The sequence below is a fragment of the Zonotrichia albicollis genome, chromosome 7 (genome assembly GCF_047830755.1).
Source record: "Zonotrichia albicollis isolate bZonAlb1 chromosome 7, bZonAlb1.hap1, whole genome shotgun sequence".
In the NCBI taxonomy this organism is placed as follows: Eukaryota; Metazoa; Chordata; class Aves; order Passeriformes; family Passerellidae; genus Zonotrichia; species Zonotrichia albicollis.
In genome coordinates this window covers 30,661,495-30,677,814 of record NC_133825.1, presented here as the reverse complement: position 1 = coordinate 30,677,814, position 16,320 = coordinate 30,661,495, and the positions used below count along the sequence as shown (strand labels likewise).

Here is a 16,320-nt window from a genome sequence, read left to right as displayed (position 1 = left end):
GTTTGTTTTGCTGACAGGCTGACTTGCTGTTTCATTTCTGATGTTGTTCTAATTTCCTCTCAAAGTCATCATCCTTCCCCATCACTTTGGCAGTATTTTTCCGAGCTACCTGGATGTATATAAATCTTATGACCATCCCTGTTAGTCCTTGATCTTTCCTCCCAGGATAATAGTCTCATTGTGAGATTGAAACTTTTGTTTCAATTTTCTAATCACCAAATTCTTTCAGCAGCACTTTTTAAGGAGAAAACACAAAAGCTGTTTTTCATCTTGGTGTTTTATTGTTAATACATGACAAAACAGGTTTATTATCAATCAGACAGGCAGCATGCAGCATTGCTAAACAGAAAAACACTTCCTTAGTCTTGGCCTCTTATGTGCTGGTGAATAAAAAGCTCCTTTTCCTCAAACTGTGTCTGATTTAGATTAGCAGTACAGTGAAGAGAAGTTTAGAACCTGCTTGGGACTTGTCTTGGCTACAGGCAAAAGAAAGAAAGAGCTGACAGAGCTAGAGTTGCACTTTTCCTCCTTACTATCAACTTGCATAGAGAAAGGGCTGAGAAAAAAAGGGAAGGTCTTGGCAGTGGGGATTTACAACTCTTCTGTTTCACCACTCATTGGCACATTGACTGCAGTCTGGTACTCTGAGAAGTCTCCTGAAGGCATCCAAGGTATCGGGGTTCTGTTGAAGGAGGGTCTTTTGCTGAAATTTTGATTATATATCATGAGAGATTCTGGGAGCAAAGGGCAGATATCAAACTGAGGCACTTTGAAGGTCATCCGTTTGGCTGCTTTTTCAAAACCCCCATAAGGCATGGCAGTCCTGGCATAGGGGAATACATGGAGTTAGCAAACAGAGCACAGGTAAGCAACAGGATTTATCAGATAAATAGTCCAAGTTATCAGGATTCTAAACTGCGCTACTCTTGCTGTTGGCTAACAAATCCTTCATGAGAACATAGATGTATCCATTGCCCATGCACAAAAAATTATGTAAACACACACATATGCTGCTGTGCACTTCCTTCACCCTTGTTGCATCAATCTCCATCAAACCATACACCTTTGACACCTGTTAGTTTTCTCTACATGGAGCAGGCAGAGGCTGCATTATTGCAGAAATGAGTGGGATGTGGGTTTGTCCTTGGTACCGATGACCTGAAGCTATGGAGGTGGGTGGCAAAATTGTATAGAGAGGTTAACAAAAAATTGTTGCTGTCCTAGAAATATTTGTAAACTTTCAATGCTTATCATAAACAGCAGAAACATCCTGATTTGTATATGAAGTGCTGTGAAATCTATGGCTGCTGATCATAAGTATTTTTCATGACCTCTTGAACTTCAAAGGGTTGCAGTAAAAACCAGTGGCAAGCTACATCTCCTGGTCAAATGGGGAGAGAAAGAGAGGCAAATAGGATTAAAGTCCTCTTATCCAACTGCATTGGTTTTCTGTGCATAATCTGAATTAAAATCTCTAAGTCTTAATGTATTTTGTCTTTGTAGTCTTCCAAACATTTCATCCACTGGAGACTGTGCTAAGCAAAATGAAGTGCAGCTAAAACTTATTTACAGGAGGGTTATGATCAGCATTATTGTGTTTTCTCTTGCTAAATAAACTGCACTGAATATCTAAGAGGACTTACCGGTTAAAAGACTTGTAGTGGGGGAAATCAGCTTTGGGGCTGTATGACAGCAAGTCCGTGGAGAACTGGCTTTTGTCCTCAGGGCTGATACCCATCGCTCGTTCCCAAGGGGAAATATAAGTTTTAAATATAGTCACTTTTTTGCCTCCTGACTTCCCATCTGTAAACAGAGGAAGGTAAAGCAGTCTAGTTAGATGGCACTCTTAACTGCATTGTGCTACTATGTCCTGCTACTGAAGTTGAAGCACCAGCTTTGTTTCCATATTCTGTAACTCCCACATCAATACAAGTTTTTATGGTTAGATTTCTGTTTTGAAAAGATGATCATACATCACTTCTGTTCTTTTCCACAAAAGCAGATAGTACCACAGTCTAAGAGCCACTCATCCAGGAATTTGCATTAAAGCATGTATTTGGAATTTTTCATTCTTTTTTTTTTGCTCATATAGAAAGAACCAAAGTCCTCACCTCATCATCTCTTCCACTAATAGGAGGGAAGCTTCATATGAGGAAAGATGCAAACAATTTCTTCATTTACTTTTCTGTATTTTCTGTCAGATCATAGCAGACATGACATGGCATTTTCTTTGTGATTACTTGAACAGATATTCACATTATTCCCCTTCTGAACTGAGATGTTAGACATAAGTCTGTCTCAATCACCTCAAGGTGGCTAAAAGCAGTTTGCAAATATTATGTGGTATCTCACTTGAAGTTAAAATCCTATCAGTGACTAAAGCTGCACTTTGTTGTAAAGTCAGACACTTGATTGCTAGAAATTTTAGATTAGCTTCTAGTCGCTCCATTAAGCAAATGAGTTTAGACAAGGGATTTCATTCTGCATTTCCCTTCCCTTCCCTTCCCTTCCCTTCCCTTCCCTTCCCTTCCCTTCCCTTCCCTTCCCTTCCCTTCCCTTCCCTTCCCTTCCCTTCCCTTCCCTTCCCTTCCCTAGCTGTGTATAACACCACCTTGCTAGTAAGAACATAAGTTTTGTATTGATATGTAGCACACTTATAATATTTTCATCCTTCATAAACCTCAAAACCCCTGAGCAATGATATCTGCTTAGCTTGATTAGGGCAGATAATAACAGATTAATGGAGAGAGACATTCTGGTGCTTTCTTGGCACTAAATTTTGTGTAGAAAACAAATCCTTATGAATTAAGTGGCAAAGAATGAACACTGTTATCTGAATCTTTCTTCTTTATCACACCTCCTTTGTCTGTCTTGCTTATTGCAAACCATGCCAAGTCCTGGGGTTCCCTGCTTTCAAAGAATTGCAGACATTTACAAGAATCTCTTTTTTAATTTAAAAAAGCCCTAAAAAACAACTACTCCCCACTTTTTTGTGTGAAGTATTTAAACTAAGCAGTTGACCAGCAAATTGATTGCTAGAGTTGAAACAAAAGCAGCTGGGATCTGTCTCTGCAGTGAAAGCTATAGGATGACATTAATCCTCCTTCTCCCTGCACACACAATAACAATGAAGAAAAATCTCCCGTAAGAAAACTCTAGGAGTCTATACAGATTGCTTTTTCACAGGAAATGTAAAAGCTGATTTTGATATAAAATGCACATTATTCCAGAATGTAAATGAAAATACTTGGATCTTACAAGATTTTACAATTACAAATCCATTTGGTTACTCAAGGCAGTTATTCCTGGTTCCCAGGCAAATTTGATTATATATATTTTTTCAATCTATAGGGACTGTTAAAGTGATGATTACATCTGCTGACTCTTATACTAGGTATTTGTTTCTAGAGATTTCTGGCCAAACTAAACAGAGGATAAAATCAGGCAAAGAGTAAATTGAATTAAAACTATTTTTACTCATAAAGATATTGCCTCAGTGGCCCAGTGGTGGTTACCAGATAACTTTTAGGAATATTGCTGCTCCTTTCTGAAGATTATCCAAAAAGTGTTCTTTTTTTAGGTAGAAGCTTTGATTTGAAATCAGGGCTCAGACATTCAAGTCGGATACTCAGATCAGACTTCTGATCTCAAGAGTTAATAGCAGTGTCTCCAGTGGTCATTGTGAAAGCCTTGAAAGGGAGAGCCACACTGGCATGGCACAGCTGCACTGGCCTTCTGCTCTGCCAGCCTTAGGAGCTCAGCAGAGAAGTCTCCTGTCATTTCTGTGGTCCAGCCAAGCAAGGTATTTCTCCCTCCTGCCTGTGGTTGAGCAGCATAGAAGAATACAAACAAAACCATCAAACTAAAAGCAGTTCAGCTCTTCTAGGCTTTACACTGGAGCTTTGTTTGGAAGAATCCAAGAGTTAGATTAATTTGCTTTTCCTTAAGAGTAGGCTTGCCATGTGGTCTGGTAGCTTTAGTTTCTTATTCTTGCGGAGGGATACTTGCCTTTGTCAGTACCATCGCCTCCTTCCCCAGCACTCCCGGATGATTTCCCTGCATGCTCCCCTTCACCATCTCTGGCGCCCCCTCTGCTCGCAGGCCGGGGAGGGGCCCCGGGCTGCTGCTGCGTGCTGGGGCCGTGCTGCCCCGCCGCCGATCCTCCCGCCATCCGCCCGTGCCCGTGGCCGTGGCCGCGAGCATCTTCCCCATAGCTCCCTCCCGGCGGGATGAACTTCTGGAAGTGATCCTAGGGGAGGAGAAAAGAGTGTGCCTGAATCTCTGCTGCAGGACATGGTGTATTCGTGTTTGTAGGGCTGGGTCCCAGAATGTGAACTCCCGAGTCTCTGTGATCTGACCAGTTCTGTGTCTCTGTTCCAAAGCCAGTGGCAGAACTTCATGTGAGTTATTCCCTTTATTCAGTCTAGCAGCAGCTGTGGAACAGCAGAAGTGGCGATGGAAGCACACTCGCCTCATAGTCATTTTATGTGATCAGGGTGGTGTTGTCCCCACCAATGATGACTATAAAATAGAGGAGGAGGTGAAAGGAAATTTAGCTTTTGCCAGAGCAGGTGGAAGTCCAAACAGAGATAACATTGGCTAACCTGTGGGAAAGCAAGCCTGGCAAGAAAGTGTTTTCATGTCAAAGTTAACATAACCCCAGCTCAATTACAATGTGGGAATTAAGTGTTACAAGTCACCAGTACAGCAGGGTCTCTGTGACAACACAAAAGTCAGGAAGATATCTGCCTTTTTGCCTGTTTTCCGTATATACAATACCATTGAAGGTCTATATGAAAGTCTGCTTGGGGAGGAGTATTTACATGTTGAGAAAAACTGAAGAAATAGCAGCCTGGGAAAACAGAAAATACTTCCTGGAGACAACAAGAGGGAAATGACAAAAAGGAAGAATTTTGTTTGTAGCAGTATGCGAATTAGCAAACCAAATCTAACCAGCAACAGGGTAAGAAAGAAAGAAAGTTGCATCCATCAATAAAATTAGGTTGGTCTTATTTTGCAGACCATTCACTCTTCCTTGGTCAGACTAGAAGGCACAATCTCTGCAGTATGTAGTAAAAGAGCAAACAATCCATGCAGGATTTATTGACCTTGTGGTGTACATTTTGGCACAATATCCTGTCTTTCCACACAGAAACTTTCATAAATCCTTGTGTGGAATAGAAACTGATATAGTATGTTTAGAAAAATATTTCGCATATTGGTCATAAGTGACATCAAAACTAGACTCCTATCAGACTTTAAAAGTGTCTCTTGTGTAGTACAGCCCACACAGCTATATAATGCAAGTAACCTGGGTTATATATCACATATAGTCTCTCCTGTTGGACTAGGAGATTGGCTATTAGATGCACAAAGATGCACCAAATACACATTAATGACACTGAATGCATCTGTGGTTCCTCATACTGCTATTCTACCTGTATAAATCTCAGGCAGCCTCAGACATGGCTCTCAAAGGGTTTAGGCTTTCTCAGGGCTCTTACACCTAGCACAGTTTAGCAAAAAGAAGCTTTCCAGGCTGTAAACAGGCTTCCAAGGCCAGCTGTTCAGTCAGCTAAAAATAGTCAAGAAGTGAAAACCCCACAAGGCTCAAGGCAGAATTAGCTAACCCTCTGCTCCCTGTGTCTCCCACAACAGTGTCCAGGGTTTCACAGCAGGTCACCAGGCTGCAACCCAGGCAGGCAGCCAGCTGCAGGCTGAAGTGGCAGAGCTGGTTCCCCCAGGGCCTTTAGGGACTGTCTGTCCTTCTCCTAGCTGCAGGGAATTCCCTTTTTAGGAACAGAGGAGATAATGTTCCCGTGAATGTCAGGAAGCACTGAGAGGGGAGAGGATTGTGAGCATTAAGCTGTACACAGGAGCTAACTGGGCAATCTGCTCAATTATGCATGGCAGCTATGTAGCTGTAAAAAGGCAAACTGAAAAAGGGTATTTTGAGGGTTAGGGGTCAGAATGAGGTTATTTTCAAAATGTTAATATATATGCAAGGGTAATGCTTCTACTGATTTGCTCACTACTTTCAAAACTAAATTTGCATCTGTTTTCCTTCTAGTTTTACCCATGCTGTATGCCCTTTCTGAGAATTATGGGCTTATTTCTCCTTTCTGTGGTTACTTACATGCCTCTCCTGCAAGAGAAAAAAAAGTCCCAAAGCATCAGCATAAATGAGCTGCAGTAAAATGGACTGTTCTGTTTCTGCTCACAGCAGTATTTGATGTGACTGGGGAGGGGCATCATTGTCATCTGGTGTTATTTTAAATTGCAGTATTATCACTAAGTAGGAATGAAGTTTCTCTGGAACAGAAGGTCTGCATCAGGAAAGCCACTCCTAAATCTTATTTAGCTGCAAATTAAATTAGTTTGATTTGCCTTAAGCTAATTTATTATTCTTCATGGGCCTGCTGAGAAAACATCTCATCTGCTAAAAGCAGGCAACTCCATTCAGATAGGAAGGACGTTTTCCATGCAACACCCCAGTTACTCACCTGCTAGAACAAAAATATAATTTTCTTTAGTTTTGATCACCACAATTGTTTGTCTTAGCTCAAATTAACATGAAGCAAGGAGAAAATAATCTTTTTGAAAGATTTTTCCAAGACAGTGGAGCTCAGGAAAGACAGCCTCAAGCAGGAGTCTCAACATAGTAAAAGCTGCATAGGTACATCTTTGTCTCCAGTACATGGAGCACACCTCTGGTCAGAGTTTTAGAGTGAAATTTTAGAGTTTTGGAGCTCACACTTGAGGAAAATGCATGTCTTGGGCCACTGCTGACAGCATGTGGAACATTTACATATATGCATATTCACGTCATAAAACCAGCCTCTCTGTTAGTATTGATTGACTGTGTTGGTGGGAGTTCCAGGAGAGAAGTCCAGGAATGTCAGCTGAGATGGCTGACAACCTCCTGCTGGCTCTGGGGACAGATCACACGGCTCCTCCTGTCTGTGCATTGGTGGAGGTAGTGGATATTATCAGTCCCAGGGCGTCCCTAAATCCACTCTAATAAGAGAGCACTTGGTGCCAGTTCATGTGATGGGTCCCCTGGGTTGGCTAAACAAATTGGGCTCATGTCTTTCAAGTCCTTAGTGCTAGCAAGCGCCTGCTCTTGCAGGCTGAGTGCTTACATGGACAAATTCTGAATTCCCTAGAGCATGTGCCTAATAAAAACTAGATAATGAAAGATGATCCAACTAATGGGGCTGAGATCTCTGTGTATCTCAAGGCCCTGACGTCACTGCAGGCAGTCCCCAGGAGAGACACTGTGTGCTCCCCTTCAGCTCCTTGCTGTGCCCTGAAGAAAATGATTGAGGCCACCAAATGTGTTTCTATTTCCACCTCACTGCTAAAGAGCTCCCCAAATGTTTGATGCCTATGTAGTTACTAACACTTCTGAAGTTACTGGACTGCATCGTCTCCGTGGCAGCCACTCAAATGCTCCTTGATGGTGGGATGGAAGATTTAAAATTCAGACACTTGCAGAGTCTCATAGACTGCCTGCTGTTTTTATCAAAGCGTGGGCCTCAGTCCTTCATTTGGAATTGCATAGCCTTAAACCTATGACTCATTTTTTAAAAAGGGTGAAAATAAGAAGCTGTAGAAGCATCTTACATTTTTTTTTCAAACTTGCTACCCTGAGAGGCACAGTAGATTGAGCTCCTGCTTTCTATTTCCAGGTCCATTTCTGACTTGCTGTGTAATCTTAGACAAAATATTTTTTTGCTTCTGTGCCTGAATTTACCCATCTAAATAACAGGAATTTTTATCTAATGCTACCCAAAATTAGACACATCTTATTTGTATATTTTATATCATTTTTGTCACATTTTCTTTGTGGATGAAAGAAATTGTGTTTCAGAATTTTGGTCCAGAGTTTTCTCACAGTGCTGCAACAAATTGGAGCACTGTGGAAAATAAAAGACTCTTTTTTTCTGTCACTCTGCTTTTTCCACTCCAGTCACTTCTTGAATAAGAATGCATCAGACTCCACATTCACTCTTCCACAGCTTTGGGTATAGTGGAACCCCTAGGTCTTCTGCACCAATCCAGCTCCAGTGCAGCAAAGCTCATTTTGTTCAACAAGTTACAATCTCACCTGGCTCACTCCACTTAGGTCATACCTGAGAATTGCATCTTAGCCTGCAATTATCCTGTGATGTTTGTTCAAGAGGTTTAACGTTCTATGAAGAACAGAACTCCTAGAAAAATTATTTTCCTAACATTTCCTCTTTAACCTTACCTCCACTGATCTTGATTGACATTCATCCAAGTGCATTAAGGGGCATACAGAGGCAGCACTGCATGCTCTGTAAGAAACCAAGCAGCTGCATTATGACATTTCTCCATGGTTGTTTTCCTTCAGACACTGTAGCGTGCCTGGCTATTCCTCATGTAAGATCTCTGAGGCAGGTTGGTGCTGTACTGCTGTCTGCCGTGAAGCATCACTTTTGGTTTGTAACATATCCACGTCCATTTTCTTCCTGCTACTTCTGCCTGCTCTGAGTTCTTGTCCAGCACTGAAAAGAATACTAATTCCTGCCATTTGCCAGAACAGCAGTAATCCAATTCTTTAGATTTCTTAGATTTTGTTTCACAGTTGGTATCAGCTTAAAAGAGACCTCTTGACCTGAAGTCCAGCAGAAATTGCCAACACATTTTAGTTTGTCTTCATACAAGCTTTGCCATGACTGGAAGCTGCATTTATTTTAACTTGTGGATGACTGTAAGAAAGCACCAAGGTGGGGATTTTGGTTGTGGGTCGGTGTGGTTTTTGAGGTACTACTGCTCATAATTGTCTATTTACATATTGTTTATTTTACCTTGCTAATTGTTTTAAGATCTAATAAAACATAATAGATAATAATAATAAAACATAAAAAGGAGAGGAGAAAAAGGAAAGTCTCCTACATGTAACCCAAATCAAGCCACAGGTTTTGACTAGCAGAAGGACCATGTTTAAGGATTCTTACTGGAAGAGAGACGGCGTAATGGCAACATCCAAGACACGTAACTATGGCTTCATTTTCAGTTTTCCATTCATGCCTGCCAGCCAGGTGTTAAAAGGTTTCCCCTTGATGACAGCAAGTTCTTACACTGAGGTTCAAAAGCAGAGGTGGGATGATGAAAGGAGTTAGGGCAATAATGAGTGAGGCTGCAGGGCTAAGAAATATTGTTTCACGTGATCTTAAATGTATTTGAGGACAAACAAATTCAGCATTATGAAGGAAAGCAGTCTGTGAACTGCTGATCTATTAACTGCTGAACAGTGAAGTGGGATGTAGGAGATACAAAGACAATTCTGAGACCCTATCTTTGGTTTTAGGTGACTCATTAATCTACCCCATGTTTCAGTTTCACTGTTAAAAAATAAATGTAGAGATTTTCCACATTCTCTAGTTGGCCAGAGGATAAAGTAATAGAGCAAAACAGCAAGATAGGATTTCATCATGGTCTTTAGTCAGTAATAAATTATATCTTGCAGCTTCACAATGAAGTTGAAAATATCCTCTGAGACATGGAGAGAATCACAGTTCCTGTGGGTGGCACAGCCTGGAATGAGGAGAAGAAATCCTACATCTGGTTTACTAGAGAGGGCTCAGAAGAGCCCAGCTTCTCCAGCACAGCACAAAACAAGGAGGATGTTGCCCAAATTCTCCCTGTTTGGCAGGATATTGGTGTCAAACTCCAATAAACCTCCCTAAAACCTTCCCCTTGTACTGTATATTTGCAAGCAAAGAGAGTCACAGTATTGAGAACAGCTCTACAGTATGTGGTGCATTTCCTTTTACTCATGTTAGGATTGGTCAGTCCTTTTGCCTGGGGGTTTCGCTACATTTGCCTTTAACTGGATGGGTAGAGCTGCAGCAGCGGCAGAGAGTGACAGGTGTTCACTTTTGCATGGGGCTCTCTGACATTCATGTGCACACAGTATTTAAGTTTCCTCTGCTACAAGTAAGGAGAGTGAGCTGATTGTCCAGTGTGGATTTTTGGCTGGAGGAAAAGAAGGAGGAGAGAAGCAGAAGGGTGGGTCAATGACACATGACTACTGAGATCTTCTCCCTTGTGTGGAAGCTTTATGGCTACAGCACAGGCTATTCTGGAACCCCTTATATGGTTTGGATTTATTTTTAATAACCTTTCTCTTTGTGTGCTTTTATATTATATTATCTTGCTAGTAAACTTCTTTTGGGGGAAAGAAACAGTCCATACTCCATCCCAGACCTGCCTTGCTCTGCTTTCTTAAGCGTGTCCTGAGAATATTTTAAGACAAGACAGTTAAGAAATCTATGATATAAAAGCAGAAGACACATCACCAGCTTCAAATTCCTTCACTGTCCACAGCCTCAAAAACACAAGAACTTCTTTGGAACAGGGAGCAAAGGACATGGAAGTTAATTGGGAGAGGAAAGTAACTGGGTGTAGCAGTAGGACTTCTTACTCTGCCATTATCTTCCTCACACAGTTATCTTTTGTTTAAGCTTTCTTTTCTGCATCTGCCCTTGAGCAGATAGAGCAGCAAGAAAGGAAAATAAAAGAAAGCTATTCAGATACTGCAGTCAAAGGGCTTTTTGATAAGAGTTATTTGGTGCTAAGGTCAGGCGCTGTGCTGATGACTTGGGAGATAACAGACACAGATCCGTTGCCTTTACCTGCTCAAGAGCACCCAGCTCTCTGAGACAATGGCTCAGCTGCTGTGATTGCTCAGCTTGCCTTAATGGTGTGACTGCAGCAAAGCAGTGATGAGAAGTTACCTGCAAAGGCAGTGGGTGCAAGCAGCGAGCTCCTGGAGCAGCCAGAAAACAGTAACAATTATGTTTTGATCTCGCTAAACTGACCCCAAGCGAGGGCTGCAGGCAGACCAAAGTCTTCCTGCACTGACCAATGCAGAGTTGCTATCTCTTGTCTCTCCATGGATGTGGAGAGAAGGCCTGTAAGCGAATCATGGAGGATTTTAAGCAGAATGCCACCTGGTTTGGAGACTGTGCCATAGTTCTCCTACAGCAAAGCAACAAAGAAAATCCTAGCTTTTTAAAGGATTTTCTAACCCCCAACTACATTTCCCCATGGCATCGGATCTTAACAGCCATGCTGAAAGATCCTGGGAGCAGATGTGTGCTTACAAAAGAGAGAGATCCACTACAGAAGGGGTATGGACTGAAAGTCAGGCACAGATTAATAAACAAAGCTGCTAGCAAAAGATAAGCAATTGTCATCAGCATTTATAATATTAGTCATGAAGCGACTGTGCATGTCCAGTCTTGAGTCGGTTTGTCACAACTTTTTTGTTTTGGATTGATCTGATTGGACATTCTTTAGTGACACCCTCAAATTTTTGTCACTTTCGACTCTAGCCTTTTTATTCCATCAATTTGTTATTTTCTCACTTCTCACTGCCACAGATTCTCACATATGAACTTGGCCCTCATATGTTTTAGGAACTCTGAGATTGCTGAGTAGTTATGAAAACAGCATGCATTTCTCTAGGATATTCATCTGTGGAGTCCAAAGTTCAATATACCATTCATTCTCACATTCTTTCTGGGAGATAATTCACTGAAGAAATGAGCCACCTAAAGGACAAAGAGGTGAAGAAACTGACCAAAGTTTAACAAAGTTTCACGGGATATGCTTGTTATATCTCTAGTCTGTCATCCCTCATCTGTAATCTTACTGTTTAATTTTAACTTTTTTTTTGTGGTTGTTGTTAGGCATCTTTCCACACTCTTGATTTTTAAGTTGGCATTTCTAGAAGTGAACTGCAGATATTTTCCTATTGCTGCTTTTGAAAACATCAGAATGCTAAAAGATAGTGTGTTTTTGTTTGGCAAAACATTTTCTTCAGCTTAACTTTAATTGCTTTCCTTGAGTTTCCTGGGACTGGAAAATAGATGCCATAAAAGGATAAAATGTCACCAAACCAACTTCAAAGAATATCAGAAGATGAGGTGGTACATCAAAATGCATATGAACCTTAAACATTTTCTGTTTGTTTTACTGAATTCTGATAATCATGTGAATAGAGAGTTTCATTTGTAAAAGTTTAGGTGTCTTCAAAAGACTTTACACCTGCAACTAGCTGTAGAAAGGAATTATAACAGTACCAATGCAAGGGAAAGGGAAAAGAAAATGAATGTCTGTATTTATATACCATATCTGAAAGGAAAATATTTTAGAGGAAAACAAACTGAACTTCTAGCAAATTAACTGAAAATATTTCAGAGTCAGGTTAGATGTTTCACTTGTGGAACTTGCAGATACTAGCAGAGGGCTCTGTCCAGCAGAAAGTATAAAAGTATCCTAGTCTAAAAATAGCCCTGGTCTACTGGAGTTGGATGGATCATTGCCATCATGCAAAGAAGAAATGGAATGGGTACAAAACCAATTAGCCCTGCCCCGAGTTCTGAACACTCGCCAAACATGCAGCCTTCCTTCATCACTCAGTACTGAATTTTATCATGCTTCTGTATGTGTGATACTAAATATTTGCCAGAGGAGACTAATGCTTCTGCCAAAAGGAAATAAAACTTGTGTATTTATGTAATTTTATTTTTTTCTTTCACTGCTTTGCTAGCAGACCCTCCCTACCCCCTGCCCACACACATTAAAACAGAAGAGAGCTTGGGCACACTCCATTCCTGTTTTCCCTGAGTGTATGGAGTAGCATTTTAGTCTTAATCTTCAACTTACCACAGAATTGTCAGTGAAGGCATCAGGGTTATTCTCATAAATGAACTTCTCCACTCTTAGCTGACGTAATTTGAACATCTTGGATCCTTTGTTGGTGAGGAGAGAAAGCTCTTCTAGCATCACATCTCTGGGGATGCTGATCTTCTTCCCCAGGTTCAGCTTGGACACCTCTTGTGGCATAGCTACAAAACATATACAGTGGGACACTTTAGGAGGCACTCTGGTCTATGTCTTTTGTCTGTTTCTTAATATCGTCAGTAGTGACTTCAAGCACCCAAATTATCTTCTAAATTAAGATTTTAGGACATTATCTATGCACCAAGTCTTTACATTGAAGATGCTTTGGGTATAGATCTTTGGTATTTACTCTGGACTGCAATCAAGGCAAATCTGCAGAGAGAAGTTGCATAGGGGTGGAGCTGGCTGGGTGTCTGCCACATCTGAAGCATCTCAGTCAGTGCAGCAGGATTTATTTGCACTACTTCAAATGAGTACTTTTCCAAACCTCGAAAACCTTCCTCATGCTGTCTAAAGTAAAGAAAAGATAAGGACATCACACTTATTTAAAAGTTACCCTACCCAATATACACATATTCTGTAGAAAGAAAAATGTTCCAGGTTATATTCTTCCTGCTTTATTAACTTTTCTAAGAGATCTTGTCTTGCTCAGCTGATGAGTGCTGGAATTAAAGAAACTCTCTCACACAGAGAGAAAACAAGTATGAAACAAAGGTTGTAAGAGAGAGAACGACATAGAATAAATCTAGGCACGGCAATATTGACCCCTGTAAAATATCATGTTTTCTGTCCATTTACACTGATCTGCATCCAAATTAATGCTGCAGGAGAATACAAGTTTGCAGAGTGCAGTCTCAGTTGACTTTTGGCCTGAGGGTGTGCAATGCTTTTCAGCTGTAAGATAGAAAATGCGACGTGGTTGAAGGCTGGGCTTCAGTAAAATTTGTGGCTGTGCCTCCTGGTATGTTCACTGCATGTCTTGCTTTGGGAGTTCAGTTTGGCAAGGTGTGAGATTTGAAAGGCCGAAATTCAGGTTGAAATCCAAACAATTTTTACATGTGCAGTTTTGCATATCTTACCTTCATGTGTCAGCTTCCCAATGAGTTTAGTGGACTTTTTCCTTTTAAGAGGAGCAGGAGTCCCTGCAAGGGGCATTCCCACAAAGGGTTCTCTGCTTTGCTCTAAACACACAAGGAAATGGAGAATGAAACACTGGAAATGTATTTTTTGCCTCTCTTTTAGTTGCCATCTACAGGTAAAAGATACATAGCCTTCCTTTCCCACACTGGTTTTTTTCTATCCATTCCCCATGATGGAGCTAGTGGAAGGTGTCATCCCATACAGGAAATCATCAGCAGGCCACTCTGGGGTTCTCTGGAGACTCAGCATGCTGACAAAATATGGTAGCAGATCCCAGCAGAAGCATTGCCAAGGTGCCCTATAGCACTCATCCAAAAGAGGCAATTTAATTGCAACAAGGCAGTCTCTCAGAATCCGCTTGTGCTGTAAGGATACTCTGTTATTATCTTGTGCTGCAGTAACAGGATGTCACTTGGAAAATTTGCTCTATGATGCCATGTTATAACAACATGCAGTTATCATTAGATGGTAATATATATTTTTGGATAAAGGTTTCAGGTCTGTCCAAAAGTTATTTGGAGCACTTTGCATCATGTGCAGTTCTGGTTTGGATATTTCAACAGTCCTTTTAGAATTAGAATAGGTACTCGGAAAGTCACCAGACTGCAAGTCTGGAAGGGAAAAAAGAAACAAAACGAAATTCCAAGTAGTTCTGTCTTTTATGACTGCTACTGTTTTGTTACAGAAGGCTGGAGGAGGAAGGCACAGGAAAACCTGTTAAAGTTGTTCACTCAATTTATTTGAAGTCACTTTCATCTGTATCTTATGTATTGATCTTATCTGATACCATTTTGAAGGGGGAAAGAGGAGAAGAGGGATATTCCTTCTAGTACAGTGTTCCCCATCTCTGTCCCCAGATAGGATGAGATCTGAACTGCAAAAGCAGGGAAAATCAGGAGCAATCTCAGCAATTCCATTTCAGGCAGCTTTTGAGAGTCCTTCTTAGGGGTTATTACACATAATGTAAGTAGAGCAAATGTCTTGCCTTCGGTTCAGTGCTGTCCATGCCCAAACAACAGCACATAGGGGACAGATCCCCACCTAATATAATGCAATACAATACAAAGAAAACTGGGCAAAGACACATTGGCTTCAGCTGCAGCAAGAACTGCCATCTCTGTCTTGTGATTCTTTGTGCTTTACTTGCTTAAGATTTCAGAACTGAAAAACTTTGAACTATGAGTTATATTTTAAAACTAGCAAGCAAACAGCTGTAACTGGAAGTTTGTACACTACTCTTCTGATCAAGACGTTTTTATGTCCTGTGTATTCTGAAGTATCATTCCACCATTACTTCTTTTGCAACATAATTTTATGTGATGGAATTGTGATAACTCTTAAAAGAAGCCCAGCCACAGCAAAACAGTGCAAATCACATTGGCAGATACTCCCTTGGATTAGTTTTTCTTTCAGATTTGCAAGTTTTTCCTTTTACTGAGATGCTGCCTGTGTAGTTCACATCATTTATGAGCCCATCCTGGGGTATTCCCAAAGCAACTGTGAGCAGGTGCAGCCATGACGCACACACTGCACATTCTCTTTAAGCAGCCAGACATCTGCTTGGCTGTATAAAAGAAGCAGGCCCTGCTTGACAGGAAAAGGGCAATGCTGCCAGGAAATAGCAGAGGTGAGAGGTTATGGCCCATCTGATGGGTCCTAAAACTCACAAAACAGAGAAATCATCCATATGCCGCAAGCATGGATTTCCTGGGGCAAGGCAGAAAGGGACAGCCATGGTGGAAAGCTGTGTTCCTCACACTAATTCCCCAAGCAGCAGTGAGGACAAGTCTATCACATTCTGCTGTCCTTCTTTACTAATCCAGCAGGACTGAAGATTGAAAAACCCACTGCATGCAGTTGGTCTAGCATAAGGAAAGAGACAGCAGTGTCTCACTATGGACAGGGTCCAGAGTTACACAGTATTACTGCTCTCTCAGCCCTCCCAGAAGCTGCTGGAGCCTCAAACCCCATTCTCCTCACTATGTCATACATAAAGCCAGGGCTTTTCTCCCTCAGCTCTGCCTTCTTGTTCAATTCCTCTGTCTTTTTGTGCATTGATCTTTGCAGCAGTTGTTGGTGCTGGAAGCCAAACCAGTCTTTACTTCTCCACCACCTGCTCTATTTTGCTGCCCAGTCAACTCACCTCAGGCTTGCAGTGCCAGGCTCAGCCAGCTCACACACCTGCCCCAGAGCTCAGCAGTGGCTGCTTCCTCCCAGCCTGTCTCTGGGTGCTGCCTGGGGAGGCTTGTCCAGCAGCCCCCTCTCCCAGGGTGCCTGGGTGAGGGAAGCTCTGCCCAGCACAAAGTGCTGATGCAAAGTGCAGTGAATTTGACTCCTGAAGGCTGCTCGCACAGGCATCCTGCAGTTATTAATAGCCAAAGGCCCAGAGGGCAGTGTCTCAGATAGCACTGCTGCCATCCCTGAGGAGGGGAAAGAAAAGGTTGCACCTCAGGTCTCCTG

General features: G+C 41.6%; 1 protein-coding gene across 2 annotated transcripts; it reads right to left on the bottom strand.

Moving 5' to 3' along the window:
- Positions 1 to 259: 259 nt before the first annotated feature.
- MYOZ1 (myozenin 1) lies at positions 260 to 16,194 on the bottom strand. Of its 2 annotated transcripts, XM_005481438.4 has the most exons (6): positions 16,004 to 16,194; positions 13,800 to 13,901; positions 12,703 to 12,884; positions 4,009 to 4,249; positions 1,644 to 1,803; positions 260 to 823 (listed from the first exon to the last, which is right to left on the bottom strand). In XM_005481438.4, exons 2-6 carry the CDS (start codon positions 13,873 to 13,875, stop codon positions 592 to 594), a joined length of 891 nt encoding a protein of 296 aa, XP_005481495.2. In that variant the 5' UTR covers positions 13,876 to 13,901; positions 16,004 to 16,194; the 3' UTR covers positions 260 to 591. The 2 variants fall into 2 exon arrangements, with proteins under 2 accessions (XP_005481495.2, XP_074400895.1); XM_074544794.1 differs by lacking the exon at positions 13,800 to 13,901 and having other exon boundaries at positions 16,004 to 16,193.
- Positions 16,195 to 16,320: the final 126 nt, after the last annotated feature.